The 22,505-nt window shown below is 48.1% G+C and overlaps 1 protein-coding gene across 1 annotated transcript in view; it reads left to right on the top strand.

Annotated features, from left to right (window-relative positions):
* AUTS2 (activator of transcription and developmental regulator AUTS2) overlaps positions 1 to 22,505 on the top strand; it is a 1,198,451-nt gene that overhangs the window by 1,081,815 nt on the left and 94,131 nt on the right. The window contains exon 6 of the mRNA XM_040260674.1: positions 18,677 to 18,728. Within this exon, the coding sequence (XP_040116608.1) occupies positions 18,677 to 18,728 (52 nt within the window). The remainder of the gene's footprint in view (positions 1 to 18,676; positions 18,729 to 22,505) is intronic.

Here is a 22,505-nt window from a genome sequence, read left to right as displayed (position 1 = left end):
GTGTGTGTGTGTGTGTGTGTGTGTGTGGGGGGGGGTGTGGGTGTGTGTGTGTGTGTGTGTGTGTGTGTGTGTGTCTGGCGGGGGCGGGGAGGGAAGGTTAAGGAGAGGGTATGTGGTTTCTTTTTTTCCTTTCTGAAGTCCTTTCCCTGTGGATTTCAGATTAAAGAGAGCATGATGACACATTAACCCTTTTGGTTTTGCTTTTAAAACGCAAAAGCCGGGTTTAATGAACCCGGGTACCAAGTGATAGAGGCACAGAGCTAAGGAGGCCCACTTGAGCCTCGACTGTTTTGATGAGAAAGTTAAATGGTACTTTACCAGTTGAAAGGATGAAACGCAAACTGTAGCATACTGCTGACATTTTGCTGGTCTATCAGGCAATTCCAAGAGAGTGGGGCACCCCAGAAAAGATATGTCAAACAGTGTCCCCTCCTTAGAAATTAATAACGGAACCGCCAAGAAAACAGGAGGAAAATACTGCTTTCTGGCACAGAGACTGTTCTGTTTCTAATCTAGATATTAGATCAAGTACAATCACAAGACGTTATATATGGAAAAGAGCGAGCGAGAGAGAGGAGATGATGATTCCTCCCATCCCAACCTGTATGCATTTTGTTGGTAAACCGAAGGTTCAGACTCATTAAAAGCTGCAGCCAGGTGCCATGGGCATGTTCTAACACCCAAGTCTCCGGACTCTGTTAATCCAGTACAGAGGTTTTCAGCACCTGACCTGACCCGTAATGACCCACAGTGGCCCTCAAGCAGTTTTTAAAACTCACCAGAGACTGCTGCCTGTGATGATCAGCTCATTTCTGTAATCCTCACGTAGGCTAGTCATTTGTAATCGTTTTCCTGGCCTTATTTTGTACCTTTAAGTCCACCAGTGATTTCATAAATACACAGTGTTGGCTCTCAGTGAGCACTGGGAACAGAGAAAATCCATCCATCACCGCTAGTGGGGATGGAAAAGCAACTTGGCGCACACAGCCGAGTTGAATGTTGTTTGCGGCTTGATCTTTGTATAAGAAGGACATCGTAAATTTACATAAAAGCTACCAGCCAGCAACTGTGTTTTCACCAGCCTCCCCCTCTCCAGGAAAACTCATCGCTAGGAAAATAAATTGCATTCTTCACCAGCAGCACAAAGGTAGGTCTTGTTCCTTGTAGGCGAGTGGCTATTTGAAAGCCTGGCTACAACTTTCCTGTTTTACTAACACTTGTAATTAAATCCGTCAACTCCCTCTAAGATTCTGTGTAAATACCAGATGCTCACTACATTTTTTTTTTTCCTCCTGGAGAATATGAAAAGTTGTACACTAACAGTAGAGGAACTTGTAAGGAGGCGCAAACCCGGGTGGAAGCAAGCGGCTAGAGGACCACCCCCCTCATCTCCCGTGAGCCTCTGGGCCCAGGATGCTTGGACCGCACACGGGCCCCATCCCCATCACTTGCATTGGTGAGGATGGATGTTAACACCCACACCCTGGCTCAGGAGCAGATGGCTGAGAGTGGGGCGTGGTGGACGGAGGACCCGGTGGGCAGCAGGAGGCAAGTGGGGAAGGAGGCAGGGGCCTTGCCTCTCGCTCCCTGGGCGGCTGCAGCCAGCTTTTCATGTGCTACGCGTGCGGCCCTGCCAGCTGTCACTTGAATTCGTGCAGAGGATCAGAGGAGGAAGTTTGGGATGCTCTGGGCAAATCCACCCTCTCTACCGGTGGGTAGGAACCTCCTTTTACAACGTGTGTATTCCTCAAGGGGAATCAGACACATCTGAGCTTTTCCCCTCCTTCCCTATACAAAGAGGTATAACTTTTTATCCCAGAGGTGATGGTATTTCAGCAGCAGGCAAAGCAACCCCCTCCCCGCTTGGGTTTTCCAGAATTAAAGTGTAGTTGCTTAGAGTTGTCATTGCCTCGGGAGAAAGCTGAGAGGGTGTTAAGTGAATCATGAAGCGAGGCAGCATACCTGCTGGCGTTTAAATGTGAGCGTGTGGAGTGTGGGTTTCTTGGCATTTATAATGCAGAACCTGGGAACGGGTGCTCTGCCTCCCCTACCCACACAGTCCTAGCAGCTTGGTGGGAATTTACTTAAAAAATATTTAACACTTCTAATAATATTAGCCAAGTACTCATATTATATATGGGCAACCCCCAGCCCTCCTTACTGAAAAGCCTGTCTTTGGCTTTGGAGCTTTCCCCTATTAGTCTTGTCGGGTGGGTTGCCACACAGGGGGTTCGCTTCATCACCAAAGGTTTTGGGTGCACCCCTGAGACTCCCTTAAATGTGTGAGCGTGGGGAGGGAGCCAGTATGGAAAGCACGGAGCCTGTGGCCCACGCCACCTCAGCTACTTTCAGTTTCTATTTGAAACTGAAATCACAGCAGAGCTGTCAGATGGCAGCTGTGCATTTGGTGGAAATGAGAATTCCAGATTTTATGCTAATGCGGTTTCAGGTTCCTTTGAACCTGCAGTTTCACGAGGCCATGCTTAAAACTGCAATCTGTTTTAGATAAGAGCGGGGATTACTAAAGACTTTCTAGTTTTGCAGTCACGGCCTCCAAAAGGAAAGGGAGAGATCAGATTTATCCTTTCATTAACATTGTCATGTTAATAGAAGTAGATGTTTATCAAATAGAAAACTTTGCCTTGGTTTGACAGTGATTTTTCTGACTTTAGGATTTTTTGGTTGCTATTTATCTCTCTTTCAGTAGGGTTCTTTGCCTGGGTTCAAGGACCTGGCCATTCCCTTGCAGAGGCCAGAACACAAAGATGATGCTCACGGCATGTCTCATCCTGGCATGTGTTCATCTTCTTTCTTTTTCTGAACGTTGGCGCTGACTTAGATGGTTATATCCATTACCAATTGCTTTATAACAAACTACAAATTAAGAGCTGAAAACACAACAGTGACTTATTTGCTTACAGTTTTGCAGTTTGGGCGTGATAGTTTCTCTGTGATGCATGCGGCATCAGCTGAGGTGAGCTCAGTTGGGGCTGGAGGAGCCCGTCCCGAGAGGCTGGCAGGTTGTTGCTGGCTTTTGGCTGGGAGCTCACCTAAATCCTTGGTTGCCTGACTTGAATTCTGCCCTGTGTGTCACTGCTTGAGCTTCCTCACAACATGGTGTCTGGGTTCCAAGAGGAAGGAAACAGAAGCTGCCAGACCTTCTTCACACCTGAAGAAGTTTTTCTTACTGCCTTAACAAGCTCTGAAGTTCCAGAGTATCACTTCCTCCACGTTTTGTTGGTCCAAACAGTTACAGAGCCAGCCTAGATTCCAGGGGTAGAGAGCTTGAGCTCCACCTTCCATGGGAGAATGGCAGCTTCAGTGGTCAATGTGGTATTAGTAATCAATTTTATCTTTATTTTTTTCCAGTTGAAGGATAATTGCTTTACAATATTGTGTTGTTTCTGCCACGCATCAACAGGAATCAGCCAGGGGTATACATACGTCCCCTCCCTCTTGAGCCTTCTTCCCACCTCTTACCCCACCCCTACCTCTAGGTTGTCCTAGAGCACCGGTTTGAGCTCCCTGAGTCATACAGCAAATTCCCACTGGCTGTTTTGCATATGGTAGTGTATGTTTCCATGCTGCATGGAATCTAGAAAGATGGTACTGATGAACCTATTTGCAGGGCAGCAGTGGAGACTCAGACATAGGGAACAGACTTGTGAACACAGAGGGGAAGGAGACGGTGGGATGAATGGAGAGAGAATTCAGTTTTCAAGAGAAGTTAAATGGGCTCTGTTGCTCACCTTATGATGGTGGGTTTCTGCTGCTGCTGCTAAGTCACTTCAGTCGTGTCCAACTCTGTGCGACCCCGGAGACGGCAGCCCACCTGGCTCCCCCGTCCCTGGGATTCTCCAGGCAAGAACACGGGAGTGGGTTGCCATTTCCTCCTCCAATGCATGAAAGTGAAAAGTGAAAGTGAAGTCGCTCAGTCATGTCCGACTCTTTGCGACCCCATGGACTGCAGCCTACCAGGCTCCTCTGCCCATGGGATTCTCCAGGCAAGAGTACTGGAGTGGGGTGCCATTTCTATGTTCTATGAAATCCTAGACTGGCAGCAATTTGTGGGAGGGAGTTTATCTTTTAGTTTCTTTTTGAAACAGTGTCTTCATTCTCTTCTGTTTTAGTTGGCAGGGAAATGGTCATTTCACTCACTAATGTGTTGTTCGGACACTGTTTATTGACCACCTGTTACAGGTAAGGCATGAGAGTACCAAGATGTTTAGAGGAATGATGATGGTAGGATGGGTAAGGGCACAGTCCTGGCCCTCAAGAGATTGAATCTTTGCTCTCCAAAGCTACTGCTTATTCTCGCAAAGGACATCTATGCCCCTGAAGGAATAACAGTGTTCAGAGATGAGCCAAGAAACCTGTCAGACATTGTCTTGAATATATATCCCTAAGGAAACCTTCCAGAGAAAGTGGAGTTTTGAGCAGAAGTGCTGGTTTAATTAATTTTCAGTAAAAGTCTGTAAGTGGAGATTGTACAGGACCATAGAGGCATTATTAGCAGGTCTTTGCAGGCATGCAGGCTTACCCTTACCCAATGTAACTGGCATGAATGATCTTAGCAACTGGCGTTTATATAGCAGTTGACCATTTGCAGAGTACATTCATTTGACTGATGAAGCCACAGAGCTGGAGGTGCCTGGAATGGCCATGTTAGAGTTTCCTGCTCCATCCTGTTGGTGTGGAAGTGACAGGGAGGAAAACCAAGACCAGAACAAGGGGAAAAAGTCAGAAACATTGGTCAATAAGAATGCTTGCAGGAAAGATAAACCAAGGGGATTCTTTGACATCATAGCTGTCCACCTAGTAGCCCAGCAACCGTATGATTCACTGAAACAGTAGAAGCAAATGTTCCGCTCTTACCCAACAAGAATTTCTGCAAGTAAATATTTGGATCATCAGGAGACTGCACGATGAAGCAAAAATGAAAGCGGAAGAGCTTTGCTAGGTGCATGAGTACAGACAGAGGAAAAGAATTTCCAGTGCCCTAGAGAGTATTAATGCTTTCTTTTCTAGGAGAAGAGAGGTGGCTGTAGGGAAAGATCACCGACGTGCAACTGGCCACCATTTCTCGTGTTTCTTTCGCAAATTACATTAATATGGGTTGCAAGTCATCGTTCAAGCAACAGAACCTGTGCAAGTAAGCTACTCATGTATCTTAGTAGTATTCGCACAGCTCAAATACCTTTACTGTGACCTTGGATCTTGAAATGTCTCTAGGTTTTAGATATCAGAATTTATTTTGAGTTAGATCTAGAAGTGACATTTCGGCATTGGGAGTATGTGGAAGTCCAAGTTTGGCCAAGGGAGTGAAGAATCAAGATTCATCCAGTAGTGTGGTCGGTGGACACTGATACAGAGGAGAAGTGGCTGGACGTACCTGCTGAAACCTTGCTATCGTCCAGACTCCTCCATTTCCAAAGGGCATACTTAACCCTCTCTGTGTCAACTGCCTTATCTGAAATATGGAGGAGAAGAGCCATTTCTCTGTTGGCCTCACAGGGTTGATGTCAGAGGAGATGATGTAATAATTGTATACATTTTCAAAAAATATATTGTAACATATATTTTGAGAGACTGAATTTTAGAAGCAGTAAGTGGCATCAGGGTATATAAGTCATGGCCTCTGTCTTTCCCTGGTCTCAGGTTCACTAGCTCCTTGGTTGGTTTCCTCCCTTTCATTTCAAGGCCCAGAAATGAGGATTTGAATCACATTTTGAGCTTGACCCAGACCTAGTATAACCACAATCTTTTCCTGGGACTAACCGAAGCTAGAAAGGAAGGTCCTCAAGTCAGATACAGAAAAACAGTTTCCCATCAGTGCAACACTTACCTGAGATTCTAGTGATGTGCCTGGTGTGACTTGTTTAATGGTACACATGGCGGGGGAGGCCACATGAGCTCCTGTTGCGATATGCATGGGAATCATTCCAAGTGTCCAACCGACGACCTCAGGTGGCTTCAGGGCCCTTTGCTCTCTCTGAAACTGTTAGAAGTTCAGGGAAGCTCACTCAGTCCAGAGTGGGTCACATGCCTCAGAGAGAACTGGAAACCTCGGTTGGCTCCCCAGCAACCCCAGTTTTCCAGGGCAGCCTTTTCTAGCAGGGCCACTTAGGGCACCTGCCGACCCACAGACAGCTGCGCCCCTAGTGGTGACCACAGGGACTGCCTTTCCTGCTGGGCCCCCTCCCATCCAGCCCCTGATGCACACATGGGGCCCCGACGGCCCTGTGTCCTGAGGGACCATCTCCCCCAAATCGATCCTCCTCCCCTCAGCCTACAGAGCACCCCCTAAAGGAGTGGGTGCTTGACTACCTCCATTTTTGAAACTAAGACAGGCCACTGTCAGCCAGTCTTCCCCAAACTAATATCTACTCATCGGTGGCTGGTAGCCAGTGAAGACAGGGCACTTCTCCAAATGCCTTCACATAGTGGTTCGTTCACCCCTTCAACGGCAGCTTCCGTAATATTAGTATGTGCTGTTACTGCCCTATTTTACAGATGAAAAAACTGAGGCACAGAGAGGTAGAGCCATCTGTCCACCATCAAAAAACTAATAAGCAAAATCACATTGCCAGGACTGGGTTTGGAAAATAGTTATAAATATGTTCCGAATAAAATGTTTTAAAGATAAAAAAAAAAAACTAATAAGCGGAAGTGGAGGGGGGCAGTCAGGAGTTGAACCCAGCAGTTCTGTCGTCAGAAGCTGTGCTTTTTAACCACTAGACCAGCTACCTCTCGGTTGCCCCCAAACAGAAATGGCTGCATCCAGTTTACAGGCCTTCTTAACCTGTCTTCCTTGTATATAAAAAGCACAAGTTGCCTCATAGTTTATTATTTAAGATTTTCAACAACATACTATAAGGGTTGAAGTCTGTTAGTGTTAGTCGCTCAGTTGTGCCCAACTCTTTGCGACCCCATGAACTGCAGCCCACCAGGCTCCTCTGTCCATGGGATTTTCCAGGCTAGGATACTGGAGTGGGTTGCCATTTCCTTCTCCAGGGGATCTTCCCAACCCAGGGATCGAACCCGGGTCTCCTGCACTGCAGGCAGATTCTCCACCGACTGAGCTACAAGGGAAGCCCTCGTGAAGTCTGTTACTAGCCCCATTTTAGAGACGAGGAAAGTGAGGCTTAGGAAAATCTAACTCACAAACTCAAGATGAACCAGCTATCTTAATTGAGACTGGATTGAAACATAACGTCTTTCTAAAATCCAGCCCACACCCCTAACCACCCGGGCCAGGGACCATGAACTGTAAAATCCAGTAAGCCTGCTTAAGAATCAGAATCTGGGATAGTTTAGGCAAAGACAGCCAAAGAACACGCCTCACCAAAAGCATCTTCTTGGCAGCGTGACACTTGACTTCCCTCCTTGTCATCTTCATTGACTTGTTTACGCGTTTTGTTCTACCCATCCTCTTAGCTCATGCAGACATTTTGTATACATTTCTCATTTTAATTGTCACTGATTTCCCCCACCCTACTCTCATTTCTGGGCGGATATAGTGAGAGGAGCTGGGTATTGGAGAGTCGAGCATGTAACTAGGACAGGGTGACTAACTAGCCTCAGGGAACATGAACTCCGTAGCAAATGCAGGCCTCTAGACCCTAGATCACAAACACCCCTCAGTGCTGAATGATCCGATGGAGAAGGGAGAAAAACCCAGAAGGGCAAGAGGCAGGCATGGCCCCCATCATCCTGTTCTTGTGCCCTTCTGTGAAAAGTTAAGATTCCACTGAGGGACACCAGCAGAGATTGAATGGGTGGTTTTTTTGTTTTTTCATTGCCTTTCTTTGTGGGACTGTCAGCCTCTGAATATTAATACTTTAATGTAGATTTGGTGGCTAGGTAAGAGATATTTTATGGTTTCTTATAGTTTTTCCCCTTTGTAGTTTATAGTACACTGTGAAGTTTGAAAGTAAAATTCTTTTTCTTGACTTCTACACTCGGAAAATATTTATTCCCCCCTGCGTCTCAATCGTATGCATCATAAACTAACCCAGTTCTGTTTATTTACTTCTCTCTTGTTGCAGCACCATGATCAATTGTAGCAACACAGGCATGTAATGGTAGAGACTTTTGCTTTACAGCAGTAAGAGCATGAGCTACTTCAGTCTCCTTTCAGAGTGATGAGTAATGAGGCTGCCATTTAGAGATGGCCTGTTCAGAGGGGGTGCGAGGCACAGAGCAGAGGTGTCTGAGGCCTCCCAGGATTGGGAGGGATTGGGGGCAGGACGAGAAGGGGGCGACAAAGGATGGGATGGTTGGATGGCATCACCAGCTCAATGGACACGAGTCTGCGCAAACTGCGGGAGAAGGTGAAGGACAGGGAAGCCTGGCGTGCTGCAGCCCATGGGGCCGCAAAGAGTCAGACACGACTGAGCGACAACAGAGGGTTGACTCGCTGTGCATCACTGGAGGAGGAGGGCACGATCCCTAGTGCAAAATGAACTGGCCTGCACGGGAGAAATTCCTGGGACCCTGCAAAGAGTTTTCATGTCTGGGCTGGAGCGCTTGAAAAGTCAGGAATTTGCAGAGGTGGGAAGCAGGACAAGCTTGCTCCCAGGGAGTTCCTGGCTTCCTGGTGACAAGCAACCTGTTGACTCAGTTCTCTACCCGGGGCTGTTGGTCGCCAGCCATGGGTAGGGAGGCCCCAGGCGCTGCAGTCAACCTGCAGGTCCCTCTGGGCTTCTCAGCGTCTGTCTTCTGCCCTGAGTCCCCCTCCACTTCAACGGGTGCCCAGAGATTGGTCAGGCACCTGCAGCCTCAGCAATAGGATGGGAAAACCTCGGCCAGCCAGCCATCCTCTCTCGTCATGCCTCTTCTGAGATGGGCCTCCTAGTACCCTGTGGGGCACACAGCATGTGAACACATCCCAAGACTTGAGTTATACCCAGAAGAGGTCAGGTGGGTTCAGACAGAAGGCTGATCCCAGGGAACAGGTTCCCGTTAAACCCTCCCAGACAGATAATAAAGCCTCCACCCCTGTCTCCAGACACACATCTGTCCCTTCTACGTGACTGGCCTGAACAGAGATGCAGAGACACAGCCCTTGTACGATCGAGTTCAAAACCAAATTGAGGTAGTGGTTCTCCTGCACCGAGAAAAGGAATGAGAACCAAAAAACACACTTCTGCACCAATAAGAAACCACTTGTATGGTTAGAGACAAAACTGGCCCTGTTTATTTATTTGGAGTTTGGGTGCTTTCCAGTGTTTGTGAGCCTGTTTAAACCAGAAATGTCAGTTTAACGCGTCAAAATGACATCACTGGGATGCCTGCTGTTTCCTAGTTGAAGAAATTGATGCCCTTACCCTTAGGAGTTTGATCACGTCTTAGAGCCTTGCAAACTCTGAAAACATTTTGCTTGATCCCAAGGACTTTATAATCCATCGGGAAGATCCACGGGATTCCCATCCCTCCCACCTTATTATGTGGCCCAGGCTATGCAATAATGTGTAGCTGGGTTCAGGCCTTATCTAGTGGAACGATTGACAGTAAAGCCTGTGTAAAGGTGGGGTTCTCTGCTCTAGTACAGATGGTGCAAGCCACTGTCACCACTGCTGGGGATTGGTGTCACTTAGGATGTTCACGTGGTTCTTTTCATCGTGACTGTGGTGATCCCCATTGAGGGAATTCCATAGAAGGCGTGGCCGCAGGTATTGCAGCCATACCAGAAGATACTCTGATTTTGTTGGTCTCTGAAGTAGAGAAAATTAATTTTTTAAAAAAATTTTTTCATTTATTTTCAGCTGCAGGTTTCCTCTAGTTGTGGCGAGCAGGGGCTGCTCTATAGTCGTGCTGTGCAGGCTTCTCCCTGTGGCGGCTTCTCTTGTTGCAGAGCCCGGGCTCCAGGCACGTGGGTTCAGTGGTTGAGGCTCCCGAGCTCTAGAGCACAGGCTCAGTAGCTGTGCGGAATGGACTTAGTTGCACCAAGGCATGTGGGATCTTCCTGGATCAGAGATCAAACCCATCCCACGTCTCCTGCATTGGCAGGCGGATTCTTTACCACCAAGGAAGCCCCAAGAATGTCATGTTTAATTACTGTAGCCAACACATATATCCCGCTTACTGCGGGCTTGGGGGCTGTTACTGACAGCAGCTCTATAAAGCATAGTTACTATTGTCAACTCATTTTACAGGTGAGGAAACTGAGCTGGGAGAGAGAAGACCTTTGCCCAGGGTCTCCTGGCTCGGAATGACAAGGTCATGATGGAGGCCAGATGCTGGCTCTTAACCTCTCCCCAAAGAACAAGTCGAAACTTGTGTTTTTAACGCTTGAAAAACTTGAGAATTTGAAAAGATCAAGCCTCTAGGAGACTGAGAAGTAAGTCAGGTGGAGTGACAGCTTTTCCAAGGCTAGTTGGGAGACAAAACTCATGTGTTATCACTCCTCTTTCCTGGTCTTTTCAAACTGCATAATTTAACAGAGAAAAACCGGAGGGAATTTTTGTAAAGACTTCCTGTTCCTTTAAACCACCCTAAGAATCACCCAGCATGTGTTCTTTCAGGGAGTGACTGAAGTTATATTTGTGAGGGAGAACACCTCGAAATTAACGCACTTTTTATAAGGTACTTGACAGAAAACCAGAATTTATACGAAATATCTTATCAAAAAATGTTTAGTCTCAGTCTGGTAGTTTGTGATACAAGTTGAATCAAATTTCATATTTTGAGCTTTAATACTGCCATTTTAGGATGATTTAGAAGAACTTCCTAGTTTGTCTTTAGATATAGTTTAAGGAGTCATGGGGAAGTCTCCATATTTCAGTTTAGCTTGTAAAATTTTTTTTACTGATTAATCATAGACTTGCCTAAGATTTGTGTATGTGTGTTGTGGTTTAGTCGCTCTAAACCAGTCATGTTTGACCCTTTTCGTCCCCATGGACCGTAGCCCTCCAGGCTTCTCTGTCCATGGAATTCTCCAGGCAAGAATACCTGACTGGGTAGCCATTCCCTTCTCCAGGGGATATTTACCACCCAGGGATCGAACCCAGGTCCCCTGCATTGCAGGCAGATTCTTTGCCATCTCAGCCACCAGGGAGGTGGCTTCCTAAGACTTTTGGTTGTATAATAAACTTGTTGGGAGTTCCTTGGTGGCCTAGTGGTTAGGATTCCAGGCTTTCACTGCTGTAGCCCAGGTTCAATCCCTCCTTGGGGAACCAAGATCCTACAAGCCGCGTGGCGTAACCAAGAAAAAAAAAATTGTCATTGTTTCTGAAATAATCTAATCCCAGAAAGACCATTGAATCCATAATCTTACTAGCTGCTTCTAGTCAGGGCCTCCCCTTTGTGAGACTTGCCCTTCTTAAATCTGGTTCAAAGGTTGAAGGTGACATTAAGAAGTCATTAGTGCTCAGTGCCTTCAACCTCTAAATATAACAGACAGGGTAGCTGCCAGCCTTTGGCTTTGTAATCTGTAGATTAAAATTCCAATAAAGGGAAGCTAAGGGAAAAACATAATAAATCTTGCAAGTCAGATCTCTGACCAGATCCATCACCCAGTGTGTGAATGACTTTTTTTTCCCCTTGCTTCCTTCTTTCTACTTCTGATGCTGTCCCTCTAGCCACTCCCTTCCAGGTTTGACATTGCTTTCCTCCCTGCTAGAGAAGAGGGGGATAGAGCAACTTGGATCCCAATCAGAATGGGCCCATTCCTGGGTCTAGTTTGAGAGGCTGAGAACGAGACAAGGTGGCAGGGTAGGGGCTGCGGCAGGGCACGGGGTGCCAGCGGGGTTAATATGGACGCAGTGGTGCAGAGGTCCAGTCTGTGGGTTCTCTAGAGGCTCAGCTCCCAGCAGTTCTGCATTCCTCCCGATTGTAGATCACCAAGATCCAGAGACACATGGAGATCGGTCCCAGGCTTTCCTCTGAGGTCTGATCCCTGATAATCAGATATGACAACCTACTGCAGGGCGTGGCAAGTGCCAGCTGCGTGGCCCGATGACCGCACTTTACAGGGCTAAGTGGTGGTTTGAGTTGGTCGGCGAAGTTGCCTGGTGCTGTTTGTGTGCCTCAGTTTACCCTGTAGGGGACTAGACAGGAGCTGAGGCCTTTTCTTCCCCATAATGTTGATTTCATTAGCGAGCAAGACAGGAAAACTGTCCCATTTTGGTTGCTCCCCCCCCCCCCCAAAAAAAAACAACATTTAAATGTCTTTTCTTGAAAATTTAACGTTTGCCTTTGAGCTATCTTGGTATTGTACCCACAGCTTCAGAATGAATACCCTCTGGCTTGAGGGCTTCAGCTAGTTTTTGATGCATCTTATAAGCAATTGGAATAGTCAACTCCAGACTCACAATTTCAGAGACATCTTCCCTTCTGATTACTCTGGGAGTCAGGGTAGAGAAAAATCTCTATGATCTATCTTTTAAGAAAAAAAATTAAATTAAAAAAAAACACCACATGGTGCTACCATTTGGGTTTGAGGGGTGTGTGAAGCAAGAGAGACAGTGCCCCTTATTTCCAAAATTAACTGTATTTGGAAGTTAAAGGGGAAAAAAAAATGAATGCCATACAGCAAGTACCCACTTTTTTCCCCTTGAGAGGTTTCTCAAGAGTGCCATGAAATCAAACAGTGATGGGTATTCAACTTCAAAGAGGTGAAGTTGGGATGGAGTTCAACATTCCTTCAAATGGACGTGACTGCTTGAAACCCTCTCCGTGTCATTTGGATGATGTGTACATCGCTCCCAGCCCCGTCCCTTGCTCTCTCACCCACCCTCACGTGGCTCCTGTATGCAGGCTGGAGCTTCCTCCCAGGCGCAGCCTCAGCCTTGCTTGCCTTTCCGCCTTGTGCTGGGGAAATCTCAGCCATTTTCCTGTGCACCAAGGAGGGAGCCCTGCCAAGCAGCTGGGGTGCAATGAAAACTCCAGGTGTTTGCAGAGGATCTCCGCACCCCTTGTGTATGGGCTGGTATTCTTTTAGGGGACTCTGTGATTGGGACAGTGAGTAAAGAAGGCCAGAATCCTACCCAGGGACCCACCAGACTGGACACACAGGTGCTTTGGTGGGAGTGTGTTGCTCAGGGGAATCCACCAGGGCCCGAGATTGCAGTCATTCAGCCCCTCTCCCCACCGCAGGCCTTAGAGAACACAGTGCTGATAAATGTTCATCCCTGACAGCTAGGCTGTGGCACTGCTTCAGTCCTTTCCCTGCATTTGTTGGCAGAAACCCTACTTGTTCAGCTGTGTTCTACTCTTTGCCCCCTGTGGACGTAGCCCCGCAGGCTCCTCTGGCCATGGGGATTCTCAGGCAAGAATACTGGAGTGGGTTGCCATCTCCTTCTCCGGGGGATCTTCCCAAACAGGGATGGAACCTGCATCTGCTGCCCTGGCAGGTTCTTTACCACTGAGCCACCTGGAAGCTTTTGTCGAGGGGAGGGTATCAATGCAAGTGTATTTGAAGTGGGCGGTGGGGTGGGGATTTGTGGACCGCCAGACCATGCACTGTTACCTTTGAGACCAAACAAACTGCAGCCCCGCCTTTGATCAGGTGGAGATAAGGTTGGATTAAGACCTTTTTTTTTTACTAATACTAGACTCTGACCACCCCCGCCCCCTCATTTTCAACAATGGGCTTAATACTCTTGAGCACCTACTGTGTGTCATGCGGTTTACCCACATCACTATCTCATGGAGCCCTCGGAACCGCCCAGAGAGCCTGCTCTTTACCGACGTGACCGGCCTAGACCGCGCGGGCCTAGTGGCTTTCCCCAGCCGCGCGCAGTATTGGAAGCGACAACTGCGGGGAGGGCGCGGGGCGTTGCAGTTCCCGCCGCGCCCGCCCGCTGGGAAGGCGGCCTTGGGGACCTCGGGCCCGAGCCGCGGGGGGAGCAGAGACAGCTGTCGATGTCGCACCCAGGGACTGCGCCCCCGCGGGGCCGACCCGGCGCCGGGCCGAGAGGAGGGGCGGCGAGGGGCGGGGCGCGCGGGGCGGGACGGAGGAGGGGCGGTGGCACCGGCGGCTCGGGCTCCGCGCGCCGAGGAAGTCCTGCTCCGAGAGCTGCGAGTGTCTGGAGCAGGCGCGCTTGGCGCAGTCGGGGAGCGAAGTCCGGAGCCAGGGGCCCCCGTGCCGCCGCCGCCGCCCCCACCCGCCACCCGTCCAGCCAGGGAGCCCGCGGCGCCAGCGGCGGCCGCCGATGGAGTTCACTTGAGCGGCGAGCGGGCGCGAAAGGCAGGCGCCCGCGAGCGGAGCGCGGGCCGGAGCCGAGCCAGCCCCGGGCGCTTCCCGCCTGTCTGCCCGCGAGCTCCGGCCGGGAGTCGCCGCGGGCCCCGCGCAGTCCGCCCGGCGCCCCGAACGCTGCAGCGCCGCCCGCGCCGCGCGCCGGAGAGATCGACCCGAATAAGGACTCCCGGAGCGTTTCCTCCAGCGCCGCGACGGCGGTGGCGGCGGCGGGACCGGGACCGGTCGGCCCACGGGGCGGCTAGACAGGCGGGAGCGGCAGTCAGGAAGCCTGAGGCGGCCGCCGGGGAGAAGCCGCCGCCGCCGCCGCCGCGCGCACTCCACCTCCCTCTCCCTCCTCCCCTCCGCACATGGTCTCCTTTGTCCTGTCGCCGCCGCCGCCGCCTCGCTCTTAGCTCCGCGCGCCGAGGCCGCGGCTCAGGCCGCTCTTCTCCGCCTCGCCCGGGACGCCCCTCGAGTCCCCGCCGGCCCCGCGCGCCGCAGTAGCAGCCGGGAGGCAGCTGGGCCAACGTGGGCCGGGCGCTCCCTCCCGGCCGCCCGCCGACCGCCCGCCTGGCCTCGGCCGCGCTGGATGTGCGCGCGGCGCGGGCGCTTGGCCGCCCCGGAGCCGCCGCTCTTCGGGATTTGGTTGGCGTGCACCCGCTTCCAGACTTTCGCCGAGAAAGAAGCCGAGACCCGCGCGGACCGAGCCCGGTCGGAGTTGGGCGTTTTCTCTTCGTGTTTGGCTGATTTCCCCCCTGGTCTCTGACGATCCCCCCACCGCGAGCCTTGCTTTGGAACCAAACCATGAACTTGGGGCTGACAAGACCGCTTAACCCTTGGCGACCAGGTAATGCAGCCCTGGAGGCGCGCTGCTGCCTCGCTCGGCGCCCGCGGTCGGAAGGGAGTCGGGGGTCTTTTGTTGGCGGCGGCCGGGCAGGGGTGGCAGGGGCGGGCGGGCTCCTCGCGTCTGGCTCACCAGAGCCCCTCGCCGCCACCCACCCCTCCTCCCTCCTGCCCGGCTGCCCGCCTGCCCTCCCTCCGCGGCCCGGGCGCCCGCCTTTGTACTTTCCACCCCTGGCCCTCCGGGCTCGGGCGGCCGGAGCCGCGCCGTGGTGCCCGGGGACCCGAGCCGCCCCGGCGCCACCCGCCCCGAGGGGCTCCGCCTGCCTCTGGCTGGGGCCGGGCCAGCGCCCGCTCTGGCTGGAGACCTAGGCGCTGCGCTCGCAGCCGGTTCCCCGGGTAGCGCTTCTCTGCGCCGAGCTCGGGATCCTGGCCCGCACGCGGTGCCAAGGGAAGCGAAAGGAGGGGAAGTCGGGATCACTGGGCTCGGGATCACTGCAATTGGGCAAAGAACTCGCGCTTAAGTTTCGAGGATGTTTCTCTTTTCTTGTTGGAGATCCCCTCCTTGTGCGGTTGTGGGTGTTGTGGGTGCTGGGGCCCGACCCCGAGATCCGTGGCCGAAGGAAATTTGGTGGACCTCGAACCTGAGCGGCCGCGTCCCACCCCTGTCTACTCAGAAGGCTTATTCGTTTTCCTCATCCTCTGTGTTCTTTTTTTCAATCTGTTTCACTAGTTTAACTTTTCTTTAAACACCAGGTACAGCGTCGAGTCATTTTTCAGTGTGTTTTTTTTCTTAATCTATTTCCATCCCCCTCCCCCAAATAAAAAGCAGTCAAAAGAGAGCTTTGTTGTTTTTTTTTTTTTTTTCCTATCATTTTTAGATATAGCGGCTACAACGGCCTGGCTCTCCAAAACCGAGTGAGGGGGATGAAGCGAAATGGCGAGCGAAATCTAAAGATCGTTAGTATGTAAAGATGCCCCCGTGTTAAGAGAGGAGAGACGCAAAAGCTGTGCTCGCCAGCTAACTCTTGGCTCACCAGGTTTCCATTAGTCGTCCCTGATTTAAAAAAAAAAAAAATCAGGAAAAAGGTCCAGGTAATATAAAGAACCGGAGACTTTTCCCTTAAAAAACAATGAAAAAGAAAACTAAGATTAAGATCCCAGAAACCACAAATTTGCAGAAATGTTTTAGAGCGCAAGTCAAATCTGAAAGTTCATGGAGAAAAAAGCAAAGCATTTCCTTGTAGTTCCTGCATAAGACTTTGGCGGAGAAGCTCTTTTCTGACTTTTCAGGACTGTGGTCCGCCATAGTTGTAACCACCTGGATGGGAGAAAAAGGGCTCCAGATCATTTTTCTGATTAGCTGAAGTCCCATTACAGTCATTTTCTTTGGGATGTTTTTCCATGGAGGCCTTTCTGAGACACCCACCCCCACCCCTCCCCAATTACAAAAGGGCTTTGTGACATGTATCAGAAAATTAAAGGGCTGGAGAAGCTTTTATTAGAGAACATTACTCCTAAGTCGTTGGGAATATCCTGTCAGACTCATTTCCTTAATAACTTACTGGATGGCATCATAATAATCACATCCTCTAAGTTCACTTCAGACATAAGGATCACTAAACTGGCTACTTGAGAATATGGTGTGGAGGTGACGTGAGGGTAGCAGCCCCCAAGGAGGGTGTGCAAGCCAGCCAAAGGGCCTCTTCACCTCCAGCTTCTGTCCTGCTAGATCTCTCTCCCTTCTCTTCTAACACACACACCAAATGCAAATAAAAGCTGGATCAGGAGCCTTCTCTCCTTGCCGGGTGTTTTTTGCCTTGATGATACAATACTTTGTCTCTGGTGCTTTGGCCCAGTGAGACTCATTTTAATAGGTAGTCCTCAAATCTGCAAGGGTTATTGCATTTTGGCAAACTGACTTAATTAACAGCCTCTCCCCTTTTTTCCTTTTAAAAATATCAGCTGTAGTGTAAGCCATGAATTTAACATAGCCATTCTAATTTGAAGAGACACTTTTTCATCAAGTAATGGTGAAATGCTCTTTGCTCCAAGTTTTTAGCTGGGAAACTCATTTTCCTAGAAATCTCACTAAATGTTACAATAAGGAAAACACTGTTTCTGTGATTTTTGCTTCTATACCTCAGTATTCGTGATTTGTTTCATGCATAGCTTGTTTCCCCCTCCATGCAACACTTTTTTGGCAGTTTATTTTTATGAAAAGCTACTATGATATGCAATTTTATTTAATTTAAAATGGCAGGAAGGCCCTTGGCATATGTTTTATTCATGTAAAATAAAAGGAAGCATCTATCTAGGATTTATTTTATTTTAAACTGCTTATGTATAAGTGTATGTAGTTCAGCACTTGTTTTACACGTACATTCATTTTTTCTTGATCTATTAATCTTCAGAACCACCCTTACAGTAGGAAAATTAGAATTAAAATAAAGGGGGAAATAGTCATAGTAACAATATTTTATGTCTTTCTGTATCACTTATATTGAGAACTAGAACTTGTTCGCTTCAGACATAAGGATCATACAGGAATGTCTCATCTTTGTCAACACAGCACAAAAAGACTACATTGAGTATCTTCTTTGTCCCCAAAAGCCAGCTCCAGAGTCTGAATATGTTGTATTTCAGATTCTCCCCTTCTCTTATATTTTCTCTAGATTTATTAACCATTCTATGCTTTGCTTTGTCAAAACATGCATCTCTGTGTGTAGTGTGAAAATCAGTGATTTCTTACAAGGATTGGGTAGCAAAAATAGCATAAATATAACCATTATAACTTTAAATGTAGATACATTATCTAATTATCCCATGATGGAGCTGCTTAATTTTTGTTTTTGTTTTTGTTTTAATTTTTCAAATTGTAGAAGTACAGTGCTTCTGATCCATCATAGCATTTTCCTCCAAACCGACTTTATGTTGATTTTCCAGAACATTAGTGTATAATTTAAACTGGCTTTACTCTTGCTGTTTAAACAGGCTTATTTCACTTTCCTGGAGCCACTGTAATAATTAGCAGACATGATTTCTAGAAAATGGAAAGGAAATAATGCTGACAGTGTATATAGTGTCGGCGTATTGGGCAGGTCGGCTGGGTTTCATTTCAACACCAAGGTCGTCCTGGTTACCACAGGGGACAAGGACCTCTGGGTCACCAGATAAATCTTTAAAAACGAATTTCAGAGAGTGCTGGACAACACTTTTTAGTGAGGAGAGGCTTAGTGTTAAATAATAGGCATTTCTGGTTTCTGAGAGAAAATTGAAAAACAGGGATGTCTGCAAATGTGGAAAAAAGTACCGTTTCCAAAATAATGATCTGTCAATGAAATTGCAAAATCATTATGTGAATGAGCTGAATTGCTTTGTGTATCATCTCATAGAAATATGTTTTGCAAAGATAATATGTCTAACAAGGACACATTTTTTAAATCAGATTTTTTCCCCCTTAGCAATAGCTGCACTGCAGGTCTGCCTCATGCAGTCAACCAGCACCACCTTATGGAGGATTGGGGGAAATTACTACTTTCCTTTTCAGGCTTTTCAAAAATGGAGTAAATTGATTTAAAATAGTAGTAATGATGATAGTGACGACGGTATTCATGACAATAATAACGCTTTCCCCCCCTTCTTGTGTTGCAGGCCTCAGATGCCAGCTCTGAAAAACTCTTCAATACTGCTATTGTAAACAAAGGTAAGAGCCCTTAAATCTGAGCCATAGCTTTTATTTTCCTATTTGTTCTGTTGTCTTTGCCTTGAACAAAAACAGAAAGAACAATGGTCACCCCTTACCATTCTGGAGCTCCAGTTCATAATTTGTATTTTTGCTTGAGACAGAATCTGTGCTTTCATGATGCATCCCAAAACAGTATATTGTAAAAGAGCACATTGAATCCTTATTTAAATTGATTTGCCTAAGAAACGACTACATCTCTGTGACTTTCATTTAATGTAGGAAGTGATCATGGAGAATAATCATTCTCAAGATGCCTTAACTTTATTGTTAGTTATCAACTACCCAGCAGTTGGAGAACGATAAATAGCTGGTTTGTATTGCAGACTCTAATAATCAGTACATGTTTAGTATTCACAGGATTATGGTCATAAACCAAGCCTTACTCTGCTGTGGGCTTTCTGTGAAGTTAATAAACGAGCAAGAGGGCAAAATTTAAATACATGCTATTCCATTAATTTCTTCCAAACTGCAGTAGAGACTGAGAGAGGCTAATGATATTGCAGTACATTAAGGGGAAACTTATCTTAAATCACTACCAATAGGTTTCTGGGCAGTTTTCATTGGTTGCAGTATTGTTGGAAATAATGAAATTTAAGGGAATTTCTAATACAGGGTTTTTGCAAAGATGTATTCTTTGAAAGGTATAAATTATATAAACTCTTTGAGCTCTTCCTCTCCACTGTAGAACGTGATGTTTGCATCGTAATTGCTAAATGCAGAATGTATGCTTCCCGTCCTGGTCACCTTCTGTGTTACATGGAAGATACTGGCTAGCTTGAACAGGGTTGGGCCTTCACGAAGTGATATTTGAAACCATGTCCACATTCTCCAGTGGCCTTGGCTAGCATTTTTGCTAGCTGGTTAGTCAGACACATTCCGAAGTGCAGTTATTTTGAGCTCCCCGATTATTTTAGAATTCGAACCAACTGCAATTTTAAATAGTTCATGATGTTTAGCGTTCCCTGGAGGTGTGCATGCTTATGTGATTGCTGTTACTCCCAGAATTATTGTCATATTGAATTTTATCTTTTTTTATTGCATAATGGAGTATTCCAGTTTTATATTTCATCGTATATTTTGATGGACTGAAAGTTTGTGTAAATTTGTTGTCCATAATGCTAAAAGCCCAATAAAAGAAGGTACATAGCAGTTCATAGCATACAGGCTCATATGGGAAAATGTGCAATTGTTTATTGCTAGTTTTGACAAGGGAAGAGGATGGTCGTGGGTCCCTGTAAGACATGAGGAGGAGGACCCTAAGGTGGACCTGAGGTCCTCAAAAGGAGGTGCTCTGTTTCAGTGACACCCGCCCCACCCCCTTCCACAGGACCCCCGCAGCCCACATGACTGTGTCTGTCTTTTGCCAGCTTGCTGGGAAAGCTCTGGAATGTGTGTCCCCTCTCTGGGATCAGCCAGCCCTGGCCTGAGAGTTGGCTCGGGGGCCTGTATTGAGCCCCGGCTGCCCTCATGGGGCTGAAAAGCGCCTTTCGGGGCCCAGGAGGAGGGGTGGGTGGCAAGCAGAGCAGCTGTGCGTGACCTCCTTCCCTCTGCGTCTTCCCTCTTGCTCCCCCAACCCCATACCCCTGCCCCCTTTCCAGTCGAACGTCTCCCACATTCTTAGTTTTGTTTACTTACAGAGTGTGATTTGTGGCATCTATTTGGTTGTGAATAGTCCTCCTTCTGACAGGGTGCCTTTCTTCTGAGCTGCTTTTCTGGGGTGATTTAGTTGCCTTGAAAGGATTAAGGTTTCTTTGTGTACACTAAAATCAACACAGGCTTTTTTTTTTTTTCCCCCTAAGCTTTGCTTGGGAAACCATACACAAATAAGCATTTTAGTTGATGGCAGATTATTCCTTTGCCCCTTATTTCCATCAAAATGGCCTTTCTTGGCTCCTTCAGAGTTTCCCCTTAACGCCTTATGCTAATTCCTGTTGGTAACATGAATGACAAGAGCCAGAATCAACGCAAATCCAGGTGGTGCCAAACAGAGGGACTGGTATCCAGCACCCGCCCTCCTCCCTGGAGAGAGAGAGATGAAGCAGGGGGTGGGGCGGGGAGGGAGGGAAGTGTGGGGGCAGTTTTGTTAAGGGGATTAGTATTCACACTGCTGAATATCAGGAAAACAAGTTCCAAAAGACAGGTGCAGGGAGTCTTGCTATGTGCCTGTGGGTTTGGGTCTGTTTTTCACTCGGGTGGTGGCAGTGTTTTCCGGATGGATGGTTGACAAGGCCTTCAAGGAACTGTCAGCTTCAGGCGCATCAAGTTCAAGTTCTGCAAAAGCTGCCTGCCCCGCCCGCAAGTCTGGTCTCCCGACTCTGTCCAGTATTTTTAGCCAAGAGCAATAAAAACCCATGTAAGAAAGGGCAAATTTACACCAGGTAACAAACACCGCTGGGAGAATCCTCAGAGCCTGGGCTTATTGAACAGTCTGACAAGAGTGCAGGGCAGCTGACACGTGTGTGCTCCCCCCTCCAGATGTTTAAAGCCACACACCACCTCTCCCTCTCTGGAGCCCCACTGGGCTCCAGCCTTCCAGAAGCGTGGCTTTAAGCTGCTGGCGAGATTATTCTGCTGCGCCCCCGGCGGCAGGCAGATTTGGTCCATAAAATTTCACTGTGGGAGGGCAGTGCTAATCTCACAAGCTGATTGTGGTGGGGGGTTGGTGGGGGCTCAGCTTTGATGTTGGGCCCCCCGAGGTCGGGGGGATGTAGCTCTGACTGAAGCCGCAGGGGTCATGGCTCAAGTCCCATCAGTCTGTTTGTGAGCTGGAGTAAATTGTTTCGCCTCTTTAGGTCAGACTTTTCAGTCATAGCAGAACGGAGTCCTGGGCCAATGTGTCTGGTGGGGATAAGACAATTAGTTGGTGAGGGGGAGGGGCTGAAACAGAGTAGGCACCTTGAAGGTTTCCTGTCCCTCTGCCTCTTTGATCTTGTTCTGATTCTCTCTGTTGTAGAGCCTGTCCTATTTAATAGAGGACTGGGACTAGTAAGATTTTGGTGTTTTAGGTGTTCCAAATCATTACTTCCTTCTGATGCCTTTTATTTCACATTTTGAAAGAAATTAATCAAACGGCACATGCTTGTAGGTATACACGACTTGCTCAGTGAGAATTCAGCTTGTCCAAAGGTGTGGGGAGATGAACCTCCAAAGTGCAAGGCTTAGGGTTGGAAACATTAAAAAAAAATAGTAACTTTAATCAAGGTCATGGTTGCTGTATTTAATCTTTATGTGTTCAAATGTTTACATGATGTTCATGTGAATTTTATGAATCCTTCTGTCTTTGTGACTCAACCATCTGCCAAAGAAAAAATTGATTTTCCCAATGAGACAGACACACACAGAGAGACTGAGTTCTTGTCCATATTTAGTGGGTTGAACTGCTGCATGAGCAACAGGACGTGTACCCCAAATACTGGACTGTTTATCCTGAAAAGGATCGAACTTATCAGTCAATTCAGTGTGTCCAGCCAGCATTTATTACCCTTCTCTACGTATTCTAACGGGTTCCCAGGTGGCACAGTGGTGAAGAGTCCTCCTGCCAGTGCAGGAGACACAGCAGACGCAGGTTTGATCCCTGGTCTGGGAAGATCCTCTGGAGGAGGAAATGGCAGCCTGCTCCACTATTCTTGCCTGGAAAATTCCATGGACAGAGGAGCCCGGCGCACTACGGTCCATGAGGTCACAGAAAGTCAGACACAACTGAGAACATACTCACACACCTACTGTAGGCTCTAC

This window comes from Oryx dammah, unplaced genomic scaffold (assembly GCF_014754425.2).
Source record: "Oryx dammah isolate SB20612 unplaced genomic scaffold, SCBI_Odam_1.1 HiC_scaffold_2, whole genome shotgun sequence".
NCBI classification, from domain to species: Eukaryota; Metazoa; Chordata; class Mammalia; order Artiodactyla; family Bovidae; genus Oryx; species Oryx dammah.
This window is presented reverse-complemented; position numbering and strand designations above follow the sequence as displayed.